This window comes from Gadus morhua, chromosome 15 (assembly GCF_902167405.1).
Source record: "Gadus morhua chromosome 15, gadMor3.0, whole genome shotgun sequence".
NCBI classification, from domain to species: Eukaryota; Metazoa; Chordata; class Actinopteri; order Gadiformes; family Gadidae; genus Gadus; species Gadus morhua.
In genome coordinates, this window is record NC_044062.1 from 14485502 (window position 1) to 14502386 (window position 16885).

The following is a 16885-nucleotide window of genomic DNA, read 5'->3' on the forward strand; positions in this document are numbered from 1 at the left end:
GGCGGTGGAGGACTCACCTATGAGGCCGTAGGAGAGGAACTTGTTAACGGAGGTGAGAGCGAGGCCTGTGATTGGTCCGGTCGTGTCCTCGGAACGCACCACTTCCAGGAACGGCCGCAGGAACACGTTGGGCTCCACATTCGCCAACTCTGCAGAGACAGACAGAGAGAGAGACCAGAGAGAAATAATAAGAGAGAGAAAAAATAAGAATAACAAAAAGAGGGGGAGAGAGAAAGACGAGAGGACGCTTAAACACGTGGGGGGACTATCGATTTGACAATTGGATTGAAAAAAATGTACCCTTCATTGGTATAGCAGTTTTCTACAATAAAAGCCAACGCATCTTTACTTAACGACCATGACAGATGGCAACAGAAAGTCAACGTACATTTTTTGGGTTCATTTAAATCAGTGTTTGTAAATATACAACAGCAATGGGAAACTTCAATATTGTAACGAACATCTTCGGTCAACAAACCTCATTAGATTCGAGTACAAAATTGCCGGCTCTGAAATGAAAAGAAAAACTCATGTGGCTTTCATAAGAAGCTTTTTCAAATAACAATACATGGTGTGCACTCGCCTCCACACACACCAAAAAAATTAAACATCACTTTCAAATATCCTTAATGCCCTAGTGATCCCCTCCACTTATTGTGGTGGAGGATTCTGCTTAAATCGCCCTTCTCTCACGGCGCAATCCTCTGCAGGACCTTAGCCCTGAAAATGTGTTTGGCACACAAACAAGGCCTGACAGAGGCGGTGGACAGAGTTTAATATACTCTCCCTCCCTGCTCTATAAAGGTCTGTGTAAACAGCCCCTGGTGCCCTCTGGGAGCAGATCAGGGGGGAATTAGCCACGCTAGAGGTTGTAACCCCCTCTCTCTCTATCGGCTGCTGGGGTGAACAGGAGATGCGGGGGGGGGGGGGGGGGGGGGGGGGGGGGGGGGGGGAGATGGGTGTGTGTGGAGGGTGTAGGAGTTGGATAAAATATATAAATAAAAGTGAGGACTAGGAGCATGTGATGAGATGGCTAAAGAAGGCCCACTGAGGCAGTGATTCTTCGTATTTATTTCTAAATACGAAGAATAGGTGATCATGTTTCAAGATTATGGTCCACAGTGAATGGTAGTGGCCGCTTTTATGACGTACAACCATTTCTGATTCATTTAGAAGAGGCATGGAACACTTTGAGCATAAGCACTAGAAACAGAATGTGTCTCGACTTGATTGAAGTACTTGAATAAAGACTGCCCTACAAAAGATTCCCATGCATTAAAATACAAACAATACTGTGTAGCTCAACTGGTAGAGCATGGCTGTAACCCAGGGTAAGGAGGACAGGATCTCAATGGGCTCACCCTTGCCATGAATGTATGCACACGATCGTACACTATCATTCTCAAAAAGTACTTTAAATTACAATTGCTTCGTCTGACTTCGGTCTCGTGCCCTGTGAAATCATCCAGCCAACCAACCACCCAATCATCTGTCTCTCTGAATGTTCCTCTCTCACGCTCTTTCCCTTGCACCTTTATTGTCTCCCTCCCCTTCATCGAGAGGATGGAGAGGGAGAGAAGAAAGGGGGCTAGGCGAGAAGAGAAAAACAAGAACCAGGTAAAAACAACAACAGGCCAAATGACTGGAGTCACGCACACCTCACTGAGCCATTGCAGCGAGGTAGTGCTGGCCACAGCAATACCACGAGGATTAGGGCTTGCTTGAGAACAGCCCCACTCCAAACGGAGGGAAGAAAGGACTTCAAAAGGCGTCCAAGGAGAGCGTCCAACCAATTTTAAAAAGTGCACATGTGACCGCCCAGCATTAATGTGTGATACCAGATACCCCTGCGGCTTGTTTGGAAATCAAATATGAAATAATTTCGGAAAGATCAGAACTCTCCTTTATCGGGCGCCAAGTCGCGTTTTCAAACCATCTTACGAAAGCATATCTTTGGGTTTATGAAAAATCAGTTTTGGGGATCTGGTACTTTCCATGCATCAGGGAGAAGTCTAAATGTGTTTTAAGTCTTCGGGGTTGCAAGGGAGCGTTTAAATCTAGTGACAATCGCATCCAATACGACCTGGGGAGAAATAAACTTGCGTGTGACTCTTTCAAAAGAACCGCCAGTCCCTGATACGACCCTTGAGGAACTCAATGTTCACCACTAGACTCAAAAACCATACTATCGAAAAATACATTTAACCATGAATGACACCAAGGGTGCATTGAAGACAGCAGAAGTGATGTTGGTCCAATCATTCGATAAGCTGGCAGAAAACTTTTTGAGAAGGGGGTCTTAGTGTCCTATTACGTTACAGTGGAGATAAAAACATTTGGGAAGGGGAAGCAGGGAGCTGAAATGAATCTGTCAATAGATCATGATGAAGACTTCATCAAAGGTGATCACCCTGTAAGTGCCTTCTCAACAACTCAGATTGGAAAACTCAATTGTGTTTTATTGATCCGGCTGTGAACACAGCACTGGACTGGATACGTTTTGCAGTGGCAACCACAGCCTCCAAACCCACCATCAATCTCCAATCCCCTAAAATACAGGCTCTGCACTTCAGCTCAATCTTCTGAAATATAATAGTAATGACGATGATGGACACAGCCGTAGTGCAGCAATCAAACGATAACCATGTTGACCCTTGGTTGTCATTGATCATATATTTTTCTATAAAAAGTGGGATCAGAGCCACGAGCCTCGTCACAATGTTATGTCAGGGCTGGGTTGGTGGGGTGCAATGCAAACAATTAAGAGGGCACCAGTCGTAATTGGTCGAAGACCGGTTTGAAAAATGGGGCCCCAGCAGGATTCACCAAAGGTCTAATCCTATGTACCTTTAGCACTCTGCGGCACCCCATGCAACTGCTGTACACTTCGGAGCGCGAAGCTAGCCATGTGTGGCTTACCTCTCACCAACTAACCCCCGCCGAGGGAGGGCAGGAGGGGAGGGGGGTGGGGGGAATGGACCTTTGCCTCCCTGGAGAACCAGCCAGGATGAGGAGTGATGCACTGACAACGTGAAGCTCTAACACATGCACATCCATTGGCAGTGGACCGGAAAGGACTTAAAACATGGGGAGCTGCAGGGCGAGCTCCCATTCTGTATATCAACTGTAATGGAGACCAATAACAAGCAGAAACACAAGATACAGTACAGAGAACAGAAAACACCATTTACACTTGATCCAACCCATTACTTTTTAGGAAATATGAAATGATCCCAATTGTTACATTCACTCCCACCAGAATTCCATGTGAAATCTTTCAAATCGACTAAATGAGGCCCGAGTATAATACAGCTATGACTGTGAAGGAATGGTAGAGTAGAGCAAGTGAAAGGTCGAAGAGCCAAAGGCAGCGGATATACAGTATCAAAAAACTGGAGGATTACAACACCGGTGTTGGCATCGCGTCTAACAAACCTTCTTGTCTTCACACACCATGCAAAATCGGGCTTGTTGAATAGCATCCAATAGGATAAACAAATGGCAACTTTAGTGGAGTAGAACTTGCGACAGATTGCATTCCAGCTTAATTGTGAACCTTTAATTCCATTCTAAAGGAAATAAAGACAAAAAAGGATAACTTAATTTAACTTAAATATGTGTGTGAAAGACAGAACACCCAAGAGCGAGAGACACGGACAGACAGAGTGAGAGATGTTGTCCGGTGTAAAGTTTGGGAAGGGGAAGAGGGCCTGGGGCTATTCAGAGCACCACATGATGACCACTAGAAACACAATCGGTGGTCGACTGTGGGCCCTGGAGCCGACGGGCCCTTTGTGATTGCTTAATTATATCACAAAGGGCTGAAGGACTAAATTTGTCTGCCTGCCGTGTCACATATTTAAAGTTATACAAGCCACTGGTGCAATATTTTTTAGGTAATGGACAGCGTTGTCCATTTACACATTCCCATACTGACAATTCATGTCAATTTCAAAATGATTGAATGATTTGAAAACCATTCATCAACATCAATTTATTCAGGCAAAAACTATGATTGCTGCTTGTGGGCATGACCCATGGCGTAAAATATCCACTATCATATGTTCTCTGAAAACAAATATGATTGTTTTTTGGGAATCACGTAATCTAAGCTATATTGATGCGTGAACAAGTACATGTGCAGGAAACAGTATATTTGGCAATTGCTATTGGAAATAATAGACTGTGTTTAAGCTGCTATCACGCATGCCCGGGAGTGTACTGTGAATCATTGTAAACTGGTTATACAGCGAATCACTTAAATTCACCCACATGTGAAACAACCCAAGTAGAAGATATAGTAATAATAATTGTCTCCTAATTATGCTCCCGCTGGCGACAGTCACTCTGTCACCAACTAAATCTTTAATAGAAGCAGGAAAAGATCGCCCCGTTTGACTTTATCTTGAGATGACTTCTTCCAAATACAAATAAGGGGAATGGGGGGGACCAAACACTGATGGTTATTGATCCGGTGCAGAAGGGGAGGGATGCTTGGTTATCAACATCCCAGGTCCTGGATTGCAGTGGAAGAAAAGGAGAGAGACAATGTTTTAACAAGTACACCCAGGCCAAATTAATTCCACAGAGGCCCAAAGGGAAGGTTCCCATCCGTACGTCTTGTCCGAGGTAGTCAGACAGGACATCTTTTACCGTGTCCAACATGTTTTTTTTATTTATGTCAAATTCAGTACCCCCCCCCCACACGCAAATTAATTTATCCCTTTTCCCCCAATTCACCCCACTCCTTCCATCACTCTGGAAGGAAATTGGCACTTGTCGAAGGAGCCAATTAGGACGTAGCAATGCTATGGAGCTCCATATGGGGGTGGGCTTTCTGGCCACAGTGGTATTTTATAGATGCCTTGTACAATGCTCCTGAACGACCAAAACAGGCAATTTGAAAAGCCCCCGGAGAAATTAAAAGTTTTCCGATAGCTTGAAAGGGATGGCTGGCTGGCGGTAAGGGCGACTACAGGGGAGCATCTCTGAGAGGCTGGGTGGAATATAGTTTGCATGTGTATACAGTACACACACACACACACACACAGCTTTTATACTGTTCAGGGAACAAGAGAAACTAGTGTGCAGGAACGCAACATGGGACAAAGAATGATTGACAGGCTCGTTGAGACCCTTGAGAGTCCCTACGTTTCCCTGAGATCGCATGAGAAAGAGTTTCTATTGTCTGGTTAAAGTGTCAATTTTGCGAATTTCAGTTTTGTTCTTTGGCGACACCTTTGGCGATACGTTTTCATTGCAGATGTTTGGGACCGCACTTCTCAGACACCCGAACAGTGCCGCCTGTATAACATCAGTCAGTTGGCTTAATGGCAAGAGACTGGAAAATAAACAGTACTCCTCTTCAGACAAATGATTTGAAGTGAGTTGAAGAGACTGTTGCATTAGCTCCTCCTACTATGAAACACTGCCAGGTGATGGAAAACGCAACACTAGCTGTGGACCACTTGTGATTTTCCCGGGATGTTTGACCCCGCGACCCAGTTCGTAACTTTCATAATACTGAAAATGTCAGGGGTTTAATATTTGGACCGCAGTCTGCATCACCATTGTGTTACCTCAGTTGGCATTACATATTTTCATCAATGAATATGGACATTTTTATCTTTTTCATGTTTTATGATTTTGTTATTCACATAAAGATATTATAGTGGTGTTGCTTAAAATCAATCCAATGACACATCATGCGCATCTGTTTCCGTTTCTGTAGTATTGTCTCTTGGCAATACTTCTGCTAGATGTGGACCCCACCCCCACACACCCCCACCCCCACACACCCCCACACACACACACACACACGTTTGGTTGACCATGAATATATGGTGCCTTTAGATTAAAGATAACATGGACTGTGGACACACAGCCACCTCCAAACCAGCTCCAGGCCTCAGGACAGTGTTCAAACTGCCCTTTGTCTTCCATATTGATCATTAACACAAACTAAGGGCATGTCCCCCGGGGGACCAGTGTGTGAGTGTGATGAGAGAGAATTTGGAAATACATCGTATTACAGTTAAAACAAAAGGTCTTAGGTTATGAGCTATAAAGTACAACCCCTGGGAACGTAAATGAAAACGAATGGGCCTAGCATTCACATGTGTCTAATAGGCTAGCTATTCAGTGTAATCCTTAAAAAAACGTAAACTATAATCCGGTCAAAGCAAAGCAGGTGCATTCGAAAAAGCATGACTTTATTAGCACATATTTCCAGTGTCGGGGGCATTGGCGGGGGGGGGAATATATGTGCTATATGTTGCACCTGTTATCCTGTACATAAAATGTGTTCTCTGTGCCGCATACTTTTCACACACAGACCATGAAATCTGGACGGCGGTGTGGCAAAGAAGGGGGGTTAATGTTTTCCCCAGGCCCCCCCATCGCCGTGGTGATGGATGGACATGCTTCACGCTCGATCTTCGTCTGAACAACCGGATGTCATTTCGTGCAGGAAAGAAAATAAAACTGCTGAGCTAGCAAACAGGAAGAAAATATCTCCTTCACTTCAAAGTGTGTGGAAAGTAAACCAACACTTACAACGCGTATTTCGAGAGTGCGTATTTCAGTGTCAATGTGTATTGTGAGGATAAGCAATAGTCACCTTGTTTATTATTGAAATAAAAAAGGTGCCTCATACACCAAAATAAATGATAAAACACTGAATATTTATTGTCGATATTTCTTCCAATTCAGTTCTGAGGTATTTTTTTATTATTATTATTATTATTATTATTATTATTATTATTATTATTATTATTAGGCAGGAAGACATTATATTCTAGTAAAAACATGATTGCAATTTTTAGTTACGGGTTGAACAGCTCTTAATTTGACAAATTTCCTTGAAGTCTAAACATAAGAGGTCAATGTACATTTCCGTCAGAGTTGGCAGGCTCTTATTTTGACAGAAACACCTCGGCGGTAAACAGCGGCCCTCTGATCCAATCAGCCACATTTCATTTATAATGTTCAACCATTTGCTCCCAACTGTCAATCGTTCTGCGGTTGCCCTTCAGACGAGGTGCCATCAAATTATCGCCTCTATTTCCAGAAAAACAAACACAGGAGCAAGACAAGATATTTCCATTTGTTCCTGTGACCATATAACCTTGCATACATCAGTCGCGTCTTGGGAAAGACGGTGGGGGATGGTGGGGGATGTGGGGGGTGGGAATGAGTTTGAGAAAGGGTTATTGCTCCGTATTGAATACCGTTAGGGAGAGGATGGGGTTCAGCTCAGTAGTGAGTACAGTTAAAGAGGGGGGGGGGGGGGGTATGGCTCAGTAGTAGGTACAGTTAAAGGGATGAGGGGGTTCAGCTCAGTAGTGAGTACAGTTAAAGAGGGGGGGGGGGGGTATGGCTCAGTAGTAGGTACAGTTAAAGGGATGAGGGGGTTCAGCTCAGTAGTGAGTACAGTTAAAGAGGGGGGGGGGGGGGTATGGCTCAGTAGTAGGTACAGTTAAAGGGATGAGGGGGTTCAGCTCAGTAGTGGGTACAGTTAGGAAAAGGAGGGGGTATGGCTCAGTACTGGGTACAGTTAGGAGGAATGCTCAAGTAGTGGGTACATTTAGGGAGAGGAGGGGGTATGGCTCAGTATTGGGTACAGTTAGGAGGAATGGTTCAGTATTGCATCAGTTAGGGGGTGGAGGAGGAATGGTTCAGTATTGTATCAGTTATTGGGTGGAGGGGATAACGCAGCTTGCCCACTGCATCCGTCCGTCATCGGACGACGGAAGGCCTGTCTGATGGATGGGGGAGTGGTATTTGCCGACGGGGCCACGATCTGATTGGCTGACGGATCTGTTGCAGCCTGAAAAGTTACAATTTTCTCAACTTCTGTACGCAAGAGACGGAGCCGACGGAACGGACGGACCCACAATGCATATCAGGATCGCCCCATGCAAAGTCAATGAGATCCGTCTACGGACGGATGCAGTGGACATGGGGTGTTAGGCTCAGTATTGGTAGTTAGGGGGTGGAAGGGGTATATCAACAGAGAGCCGCCTCAGGATCCATCAACACACACAACTATGATTAAGACTGCTATCCTCAAAACATCATGAAGAGAGAAAGGAGGTGGGAAGGAGGGAGACGGGGACAATTGTCAAAGAGGTTTGGGATGAAGGTGGTGGTAGGGTGGTGGCGTCTGCATGCTCACAAGCAGGGACAACTGACGGGGTGGTTGTGGGGGCATGGGGGGGGTGGCGTCTGTATGGGCGACAGTCACAGGATAGGGATGGGAGGGCAGGGGACGGTAGCGTCGTTCTGGATGCTCAGAAGCAGGGACAGACAGACAGGGTTGTGGTTTGTGGAGTAGTTGGTGGGGGTCTGGACGTACAGAAGGAGGGACGTCAGACAGGGGATGGGGTGGTGGAGGCTGGGGGTCTGGATGCACAGAGCCGGTGCCCTCATTCGTCTCACCTGCTGCGCTCCTTCAGCACTCCACTAATGGCATTCTCGGGGGTATGAGGGAATCCTACAACCACGCACCGTAGACTTTCACAACAGGCTCGGGGGGCCCCTGCCTGTTCGTAAAAGACACAATACAAGGCCGGCACGCAGGCACACTGGCGCTCGCGCCGCAACTGTGGCGTACCTCAAAGTGCTGCTCCAACAGAGAGGATGCCAGGAGACACCAACAGGGTTTATTTTTATTTGGACTTGAATGCGGTGAGCACACGAGAGCGAGTCAATCAAACAGGAGGAGGAAAAATGTGAAGGCAACCGTGGTAGCCGAGCCTCTAGGAAAACAAACATGAGATGATTTAGGGACTTATGTAATGGATGGCACTCGCACTGGTGTAAATCTCTCACCTCAAAATGGGTCTGTTATGATTAGGATTCCAATGAGATTTAGATTCTTTAGAGGGAAAAAAAATGACGCAACACATTTCATCCTAACACCAACACTTGTTTACCCAAAGCACACAACTGTGACTGAAGGCATCAATTGGAAATAAAACAATAGAAAAACCTCGTATTTTTTAAGGGCTGTATTATAATGAATGCAAACACTAATTACAACCATAATACTACTAAAGCACTACTACTACTATTACTGAAACAACTAGTAGCATAAGCACACACTACAGCCTGTTAAAAATATAGGCATATAATCAGGAGTTAGGTTCATATAGCTGTGATTTTTTATGAGCCAGACACATTATAACCATTATTTATAATCATTAAGCAGAGTTTTTTCATCCAAGGCCAATTACAGTGATACATTTTAAGTACATACCAGGTGGGAATTTACTTCCCTCAGAGTTGAGCCTTCAGGCAAATTGTGGAAATCGACAGACCCCATGTCTATTTGGCAGGGTGTCAAGCACCCTTACCACTACAGTATCCTGACCCCTCTTTAAGTTTTATAGCCCGGGACCATCAAACCAAGAGAGAGTGGCTTGGACAGGAAAGGGCCCATATGCCAAAGCCATGATGTGGTGAATGAAAACAAAACACCGTGGCCTCACAGCGTGAGCCGGTCAGGGCACGTTGGTGGATGATGAGCCCTGAACCTCTGGCAACGCTCCAGGGGTAAATCCTCCAAGTAAGACCCCCTGCCGAGTCATCCCAGGGGCAGGCTCATCTTCACCCTCCTCATCTACCTTGACATGACACCCGACGCCAGCTGTTTTGCAGCCCCTGCTGGGGTTCTAAGCTGCCCGTCTGTGTTGCACTGGCTTTTCCAGACCAAGAGATAATAAATGATAAATCGTGTTTTGAAGAGTCACCAACCTGCATAGAGTAACTAATGTGTGAAGAACTGCGCCATCTTTGGTGAAACCGTAGCATTGAATTATAACACAATGGGTCATCTGCGTTACACTTTCACAAGCTGATTGTGTATCGGATGCAAGGGCTTGTATTGATCTTGACGAAACGAGAAGAGATACTTGTCGTTTGACTGAAAAATTACCCCTTGTTTTTGTGCATTTTAAAAGTGTTTTTGTATCAAGGAACTATAAAAAGTTATGGCGTACACTCTTCATGCCTGATTTGAATTTCAAAAATATAAATTAAATCAATTGTGCTTGTTGCAGTCATAATTGTTTATATTATAGTCATGACTATTAATTAAATTGCACATGTTGATCCAATCAGATATAAGCAATCCACTTTAATAGGCATGGCCAATGTAATCCCCAAGTCAGTGATGGAAAGGCGTGAGTGGAAAGGCCTTTTCTCCTCCACTTCATCCCTGCCTGGGAGTAGTGCAAGCACCTCATTTGAATGTAACCATTCAGCAGGCAAGCCCATCAGTATTAATAGGCCGATACCACTGTATTTAGACGTGATGCTCCCTTTATTCCCACCCTGCATTGACAGCAAATCCTCTGTGTGTGTTTAATAAATCACAGCGGTTAGGTGCGCGGGCTTAGTCTCAAGTCACCCTAATGACTATATTATGAGCCCCAGCATTAGGAAGGATTAATACTAATCTGGGCTGTTTCAGTTTACCCTGGGCTGTAGGGCCAGGAGGGTCGACAGGACAACAGATCAGCGTGTGCCCTCTGCACAGAAACATCCATCCACCCACAGCTCCCAAACAGCTCAGGAGAACATTAATGAGCTGGTTTTACATGGAGGTTATCTGCTCAGGGAGAAGAGGGGAAAATAAAAAGAGAGGCCCATCTCGATGGCTTTCTCCCCCACCACCACCACCAGCGATCTCTGGGGGTATCTCTGGTTACTTTGCAAGCTTTAGTCTGGGAAGCACACTCGGAGAATAACCCCTAGTGGTCCCCTCACAAGCTCTGTACAGCTGGGATAAACACCCAAACAAATAGTTGTTGGGACTAGATATACAGAGCTGAAAGCCTGCCTGTTCCATCTGGAGGGCTGGTGGGTTGAGCCAGCACAAGCCCCGGCTGCTCCAGCCCGAGGTTGACTACAGTCTACAAGCAACACTTTCTATAGACAGTGGAGAATATAGAGAGAAATGTGCATGGAATAAAGCTTGGGTTGTTCAAGTGGAAAATGGTTCTGCAAGAGAATGACTGGAGCTAACTTTTACTGTAAAGAATGTAGATGAGTGCAAGAGTAAGTCAGGATTTGCAACTGTAAAAAGATGCCTGTTTAAGCAACTGAGAATATTGCCAATGTTTGTACCCTTCTAATATTAATAATAAAAAATAATCTGTATCAAAAAGTTAATGATGATATAAAATATAACGTAGATCAATTAGAGGACAAAATGTACCGTAGCACTCAGTATACATATTGCACGTGGCCCTATCCATAGCTCCACTGGCGAGATACATTTGTAACACTGATGCCACACAGGATCCATGGATGTGTGCGTGTCGGGAGCGGAGGGGGGGGGGGCATTAAAGCCTATCAGGTTTACCCCCACTGGGGCTCTAAAATACCCCAAGCTGAGTGGCCAGAGATGCCCCTGGCCGGCTTAGCAGACCAAGGCGACAACTGTCATAAATGACTCCCCTGTGGACTGGCGTGTCTGCCATACTATAACAAGCTGCAGGGGTAAAGGCATGGCACATCATGATGGAGTACCAGGGAGGGCAGCAGGCCAAACGCCTGACGCCCTCCCGCGGTGGACATCTCGCCACAGCACACGACTGTTCACTCAGGTTTTAGTTTGGGTTTCTTTTCCTAAACGGATGTGTCAACAGAACAACAGGATGTGATGTGTCAATAGCGAAGCTTCTCGTATTTTGTGACCCCTGCCAACCCCGGACCCCGGGCTTCTGGGAGACCCGGGGATCCTTCCTTCGGCACGTCAACCGGAGACGGACGCAGAGTGGCTGGAGAAGGCCTGGAGAGACCACCTCCTCCAGACCACTTCACTGTGGTTCACATGGCAGCTCGCTTCCAGTGATGTATAAAGTGCACTTCCCTGGGGCTTGCTGTTTGTCATAAAACATCTCTCAGCACATCATTTAACCAAACTGGAGAGGCAGAGTGTGGGGGGGGGTGGAGGGGAGGCAATGGAACCCAAAAAAAAAAAAGAAAGAGAATACAAACATAATTTACAAAAGTGGCGTTGGAGTCTAATAGTGGGGCTGGTTGCCAGAAGTGCAGTAACTCTAAACCGTGGCGTGGTAAGTGGCTTCTCAGAGAATACTGTTGGGTAATGTCAGACAGCTGAGCAAATGGGAATGGGTCCAGGGAGTGCATTATCCTTATGAATTCATGACAAAAATCTTCCAACGGACACGGAGGTGTTTGTAAACACTTCGCTGTGCTTTCGCTCAAGAAACTGTGGAAGAGCAAAAAAAGGAAATTCTACGTTGTGTGTGGAGAGCTACTTGAGTTTTGAAGATTTATTATGTGCACTCCTCTCTTGTCGTATTTACCTCACGCCACTGGCGCTGAGGTCATCCGGCGAGCTGCTGGGTTTATTGTATGCTTGAGTGTTGCTCCTCAACCTCCTAATTTGGGGTCATTTTATGAGGATTTGAGAGTTTTCAGCAGTGTTCATTTCCTTTTACTGTGTTCAGGGCCGTTCCGAAAAAAGTTTGATAGGAAAAATTGAGATTGGCCACCGAGAAAGTATTGTATTTCAAATATATTTGGCATTGCTGGGAGATTATATCCAGTTTACAACTGAATTCTTGGTTGTGACAACTGTGCTTATGCTGCAGGCTTCGTGGTTATTAGCCCAGAACCACAAGTGGTGGGCCTCATGCACTACGCCACTTTAAAGCCATTGGAAACAGAGTGAAAGGGTGCCAACACCAAGGCTGAAAACCGACAGCGTATCGGGTTAAAAGCATTAGCAACCACATCGGCCACTTATTTGCATTTAGAATTTTTCCTCCTGATTTCAACATGGTTTTAAAACATCTAAACCCTCTTTGTTTGTTGTTGTTTGCCCTCTTAAAACATCAGAGGGGGGAAAAAAACCTTTCCCGTTTACCAGGTTTTTTTCTGCAGCGCCATGCGTCTCCATCGCACCCAGCTCGTTCTGCACACGCAAGGCTGCGTCCATCCACTCCCACTGGCATCACGGCCATGGAATGCTGAACTCCACATTTTTCCATTCAGCAAGGAAAAGCAAGCCTTTCAAAGCCAATCAGCTAGAAATGTTGCTTTGTTTTTATTTTCGACTGAACTTCCTGGAACCTATTATGTGGCTGTCAGGGATGTATATTTAGCTATGGTAACACGGGGCCTCTTCGTCCCCTTGCGCCACTGGTCATGTCACCTCGGATAAACAGAAAAAGTATTGGTTATCCCTTTTGTCACCTTAAAAGAAGGCTGCCGTGGGTATTGTGTGTGTGTGTGTGTCTGTGTGTTTAAGAGAGAGAGAGGCATGGCCCGGGTGAGAGACAATAAAGGATGGGATGGCTGTGGACATCACACCAGGGAGGTGGCTCATGCTAGTTTACCGGGTGGTTTGCCAAACATTACCTTTACACACAGGATGGGATGCATTTGGGTATGCAAATAGTGAGCATTTATCGTTGTCGTTAATTGCAAGTGAGAGCACACAAACACACACTAAGTCATACAGATCTCTGTTAATCAGGAATGTAAACACTTTCACAATGAAAATAAAACTAAAAACATGTCGGACTGACATGACCATTCATCAAACGTCGACTCACTTTCTGAGCAGTAGTTTCTCGATTGGTCGAGGTAATCCACTAATTGCAAAGAGCTCTAGACAGCATACAGAACCATTTGTTGAGCTGAAAACCCTTTGGTATGAAGGGACACGGAACGGACATGCCCCTTTAGTCTGTTGATCTTCTACTGGATGACGCGATTAGCATTTGAAACTTTGATGTCACTCGAGAAGAGCTCTTGTTTAATCAATCCCATAATGGTCCTAACAAGTCTGCTGAGAGAGGAGTGAATCTTGGTGGATTATTCTCGATGCCACCATACAACTGTGGTTCAAGGGTCAAAGACATTCAAAGCGGATATGTTCAAAAAGGACAAATGACCGGAGGATACACTATCAAATTTTTAACCTCCACAGGACAAAGGAAGCTCAATGTGCAGCCATCATATTCCCAATTTATAAAGCCATATCCACCAGTTTTCTGAACACGTGATTTATCCCCATTTACGTGATAGCCTTTGCTATTTTTGGAGAATAATGTAATTCAGAGGCACATTTGACCTCTAGACATCTAAAAGGGGAAAACTAGAAAAGCTACACTAACAGACAAAGCTTTATTCTGCTGACAATCAACACCGGCCTCTCTTGACATTTGCAGCGGTGAGGATTAAGGAAAAGTCTAGGCCTGCAGTCCATTGCCTTCTCCTTTCAAATCTTCAGACATTTATTTTCCTTGGGATCGAACGGGGTGGACGACCAGCCCGCTGTTTCTTCTATATAAAGAGCAGCCCTATACATCTGAGGTGTTGAGTTCACAGGAATGTGCGCCTTGAGCCCTGGATTAGCATGACCTATACTTGACTCAACAGTAACAGTGATGCCCACTGGTTCACAAGTTCACTGGCCTGCTGACCGCGGTGTCTGAGATACACAGCCCAACCCAAAACTCCCCTACCCTCAAAACACCCCAGCCCCCACCGCCCCCCCAGCCCACGCCATCTGAATGCTGTCCCCCTCGCTCAGATCCAGGGGCAGCTCAGGCCCTCACCCTCCGAACAAACAAGACGCATGGCAACGGTTGTTCCACAAGTGTCGGACCCCTGGTCGTAAATCCAGCCTGGGCATTTCAGCACTCATAAACTGCTCAGCTCCAGCAAGTCCAGCCGGAATTTTTACTGTTTAAAACCAACAAGGACTTATCAGCATAGCTGGGATGGCTGGAGATGGCCTCGTATGGCCAAAATATGGTACAAGCTGGGGAGGGTGGCGAGAAGGAGCACGCCAAGAGGGATCGTAATTGACCAACACACAAATCACGTTGTTCAAATCAACATCTGCTTTATGACAGGATTAACGGGTTTAATCTGAGAGCTAGAACAGGATTTCAAATGAAAATATCATACAAATAAAAAAGAACCAGCACACGATTTGACAAAATGTATAAAATACACGGGTAGTATCAATATCAGAGCTTGGAGATGCTAATTATTAAAAAAAATAATAATAAAGCATCAAAACAATAATGTCTGTGTGCGTCTGTGTGTGTCTGTGTGTGTGTGTGTGTGTGCGTGTGTGTGCGTGCGCTTGGGTGGTGGTGCTCTTGAATGTATCGTCAGGTCTATTTTGCTTGCGGGCCAATCAACACCTTCTCGCGGCGGGGGTTGTTAGCATGTCTGCCGGTCAGCTGCATGGGGCGGTCGCAGCCAGGCCGGCTCGCTCCCCTGTCAGCGGGGAAGCTTTTGTCAAAATTTGTAATGGGCGGCACTGATCCACATGCTATTTAAGACGGGCCACATCAACGGCTTTGAAGGGCCCCCGCCGCAGTAAGTCACCTCTTGCTCCCCCTGATTCAATATTTACGCCCTGCAATGCAGACAGTTGTTTAATCAGCCTGTGTAGTGGACATGCCTGCCCACTAGGTCTGCTCCGCCAGCTGCCAGCTCACACCACCCACCCCCCACTCACCGCCGCCCCCGTCCCTGGACACGACAGTACTTTGACCTATTTCACCTCCACTGCGCACGCCGCCTTCAAACAACCCAGCTGCAGACCAGAAATAGGACATCTTTTAATGCCAACCTCTACTCAGAAGACCCCAGTGGAACTTCTCCCCTCCCTCCGCATCGGCGTGAAACAGAGGGGAGGGTATGGAAGGGGCGAGGGAGGAGAGAGACAACAGCACCCACTCACTGAATTGTACTGAGACAACAACAACAACAAGTGGGCTGGGGGCCAAGTTCAATAAACATGGTGGTGCAGCCGACCCTGTCCCCTTAAACCCAAATACATACTCTACAATTAAACAAACAGAAATGGATTCATACACCGTTGTACTATTCTGTTATTTAGCTGACTTTTTTTCAAAAGGGAAGTTGGATAAGAGCAGATTTTTATCCAAAGTGAGTTTGACAAGGGAATTCAGACGCAGGTCATCAAGGAGCAGGTATGGATTGTGTTAAACAATTGTTTTACCATGGAAAAACAAAGTCTAAACAATAACCTGATTCATGTGATCATGAGTTGGACCAGAAACAGAAATAACAGGACTGTTTTGAGAACGAAATTAAGTTAAACTTAAATATTAACCGGACAGGTGCAAGAAGTAATGATTTGGTAGACTGCACACATAGAAAATCATCCACATCATTTATTAAATGTTAGGTTAAATTCTGCAACCAAATACTCTGCATATGCAACAATAACGTATACCAAATTCAACACATCTGAAAATGAGAATCTTCGCATTAAGGAACATTGCTTATAGTTCCCCGCCAATATGTTTGCATTCCACCACACATAAGGTTGTGACATCACCGTAAAACCTCATAATACCACCATTTGGCCAGCCGTAGTGGCAGGACCAGATTTTCATGTTTCAGGATCCCGTCCACACGCTTTCAACGTCAATGGAAGTGAACAAAATGCCGTAAGGAAGCAGGGGGAAAGAATAAAACATCCGTCGTTTTATACAGCTATGCACAGAACCTTTGTTAAAGACAGGGTGAATCTCCAGCCATGGTGATAAATCAAAAATCACTCCCGGTACAGTCCTTCAAATACATGCGTTACAAACAACTGCGCGCCAGCCGCAATGTTCCCGGTCAAGTGTGTATCTGTGTACGTACGTTCACGCATCTGTGAGAATATCAGTTTGAAACTAATGTGCAATGCAGAGCTTATCCGATTGGATATGTGAATTACAATGTCCGTGGTCACAGCATCCTTATGGACCATGAAATAACAAGCAGCTGTGTGCATGTGTGTCAAGAGACACTGTGAATGTGTGCGTGCATGCGTGCGTGTGCGCGTGAATACATGTATGTGGGGGGTGTG

The 16885-nt window shown here is 45.6% G+C and overlaps 1 protein-coding gene across 2 annotated transcripts in view; it reads right to left on the reverse strand.

Annotated features, from left to right (window-relative positions):
- The window catches only part of gbf1 (golgi brefeldin A resistant guanine nucleotide exchange factor 1), an 82027-nt gene that overhangs the window by 52812 nt on the left and 12330 nt on the right, over positions 1–16885 (reverse strand). For both annotated transcript variants that reach the window (XM_030378324.1, XM_030378323.1), the window contains exon 4: positions 18–149. In XM_030378324.1, coding sequence (XP_030234184.1) covers positions 18–149 — 132 coding nt within the window. The remainder of the gene's footprint in view (positions 1–17; positions 150–16885) is intronic.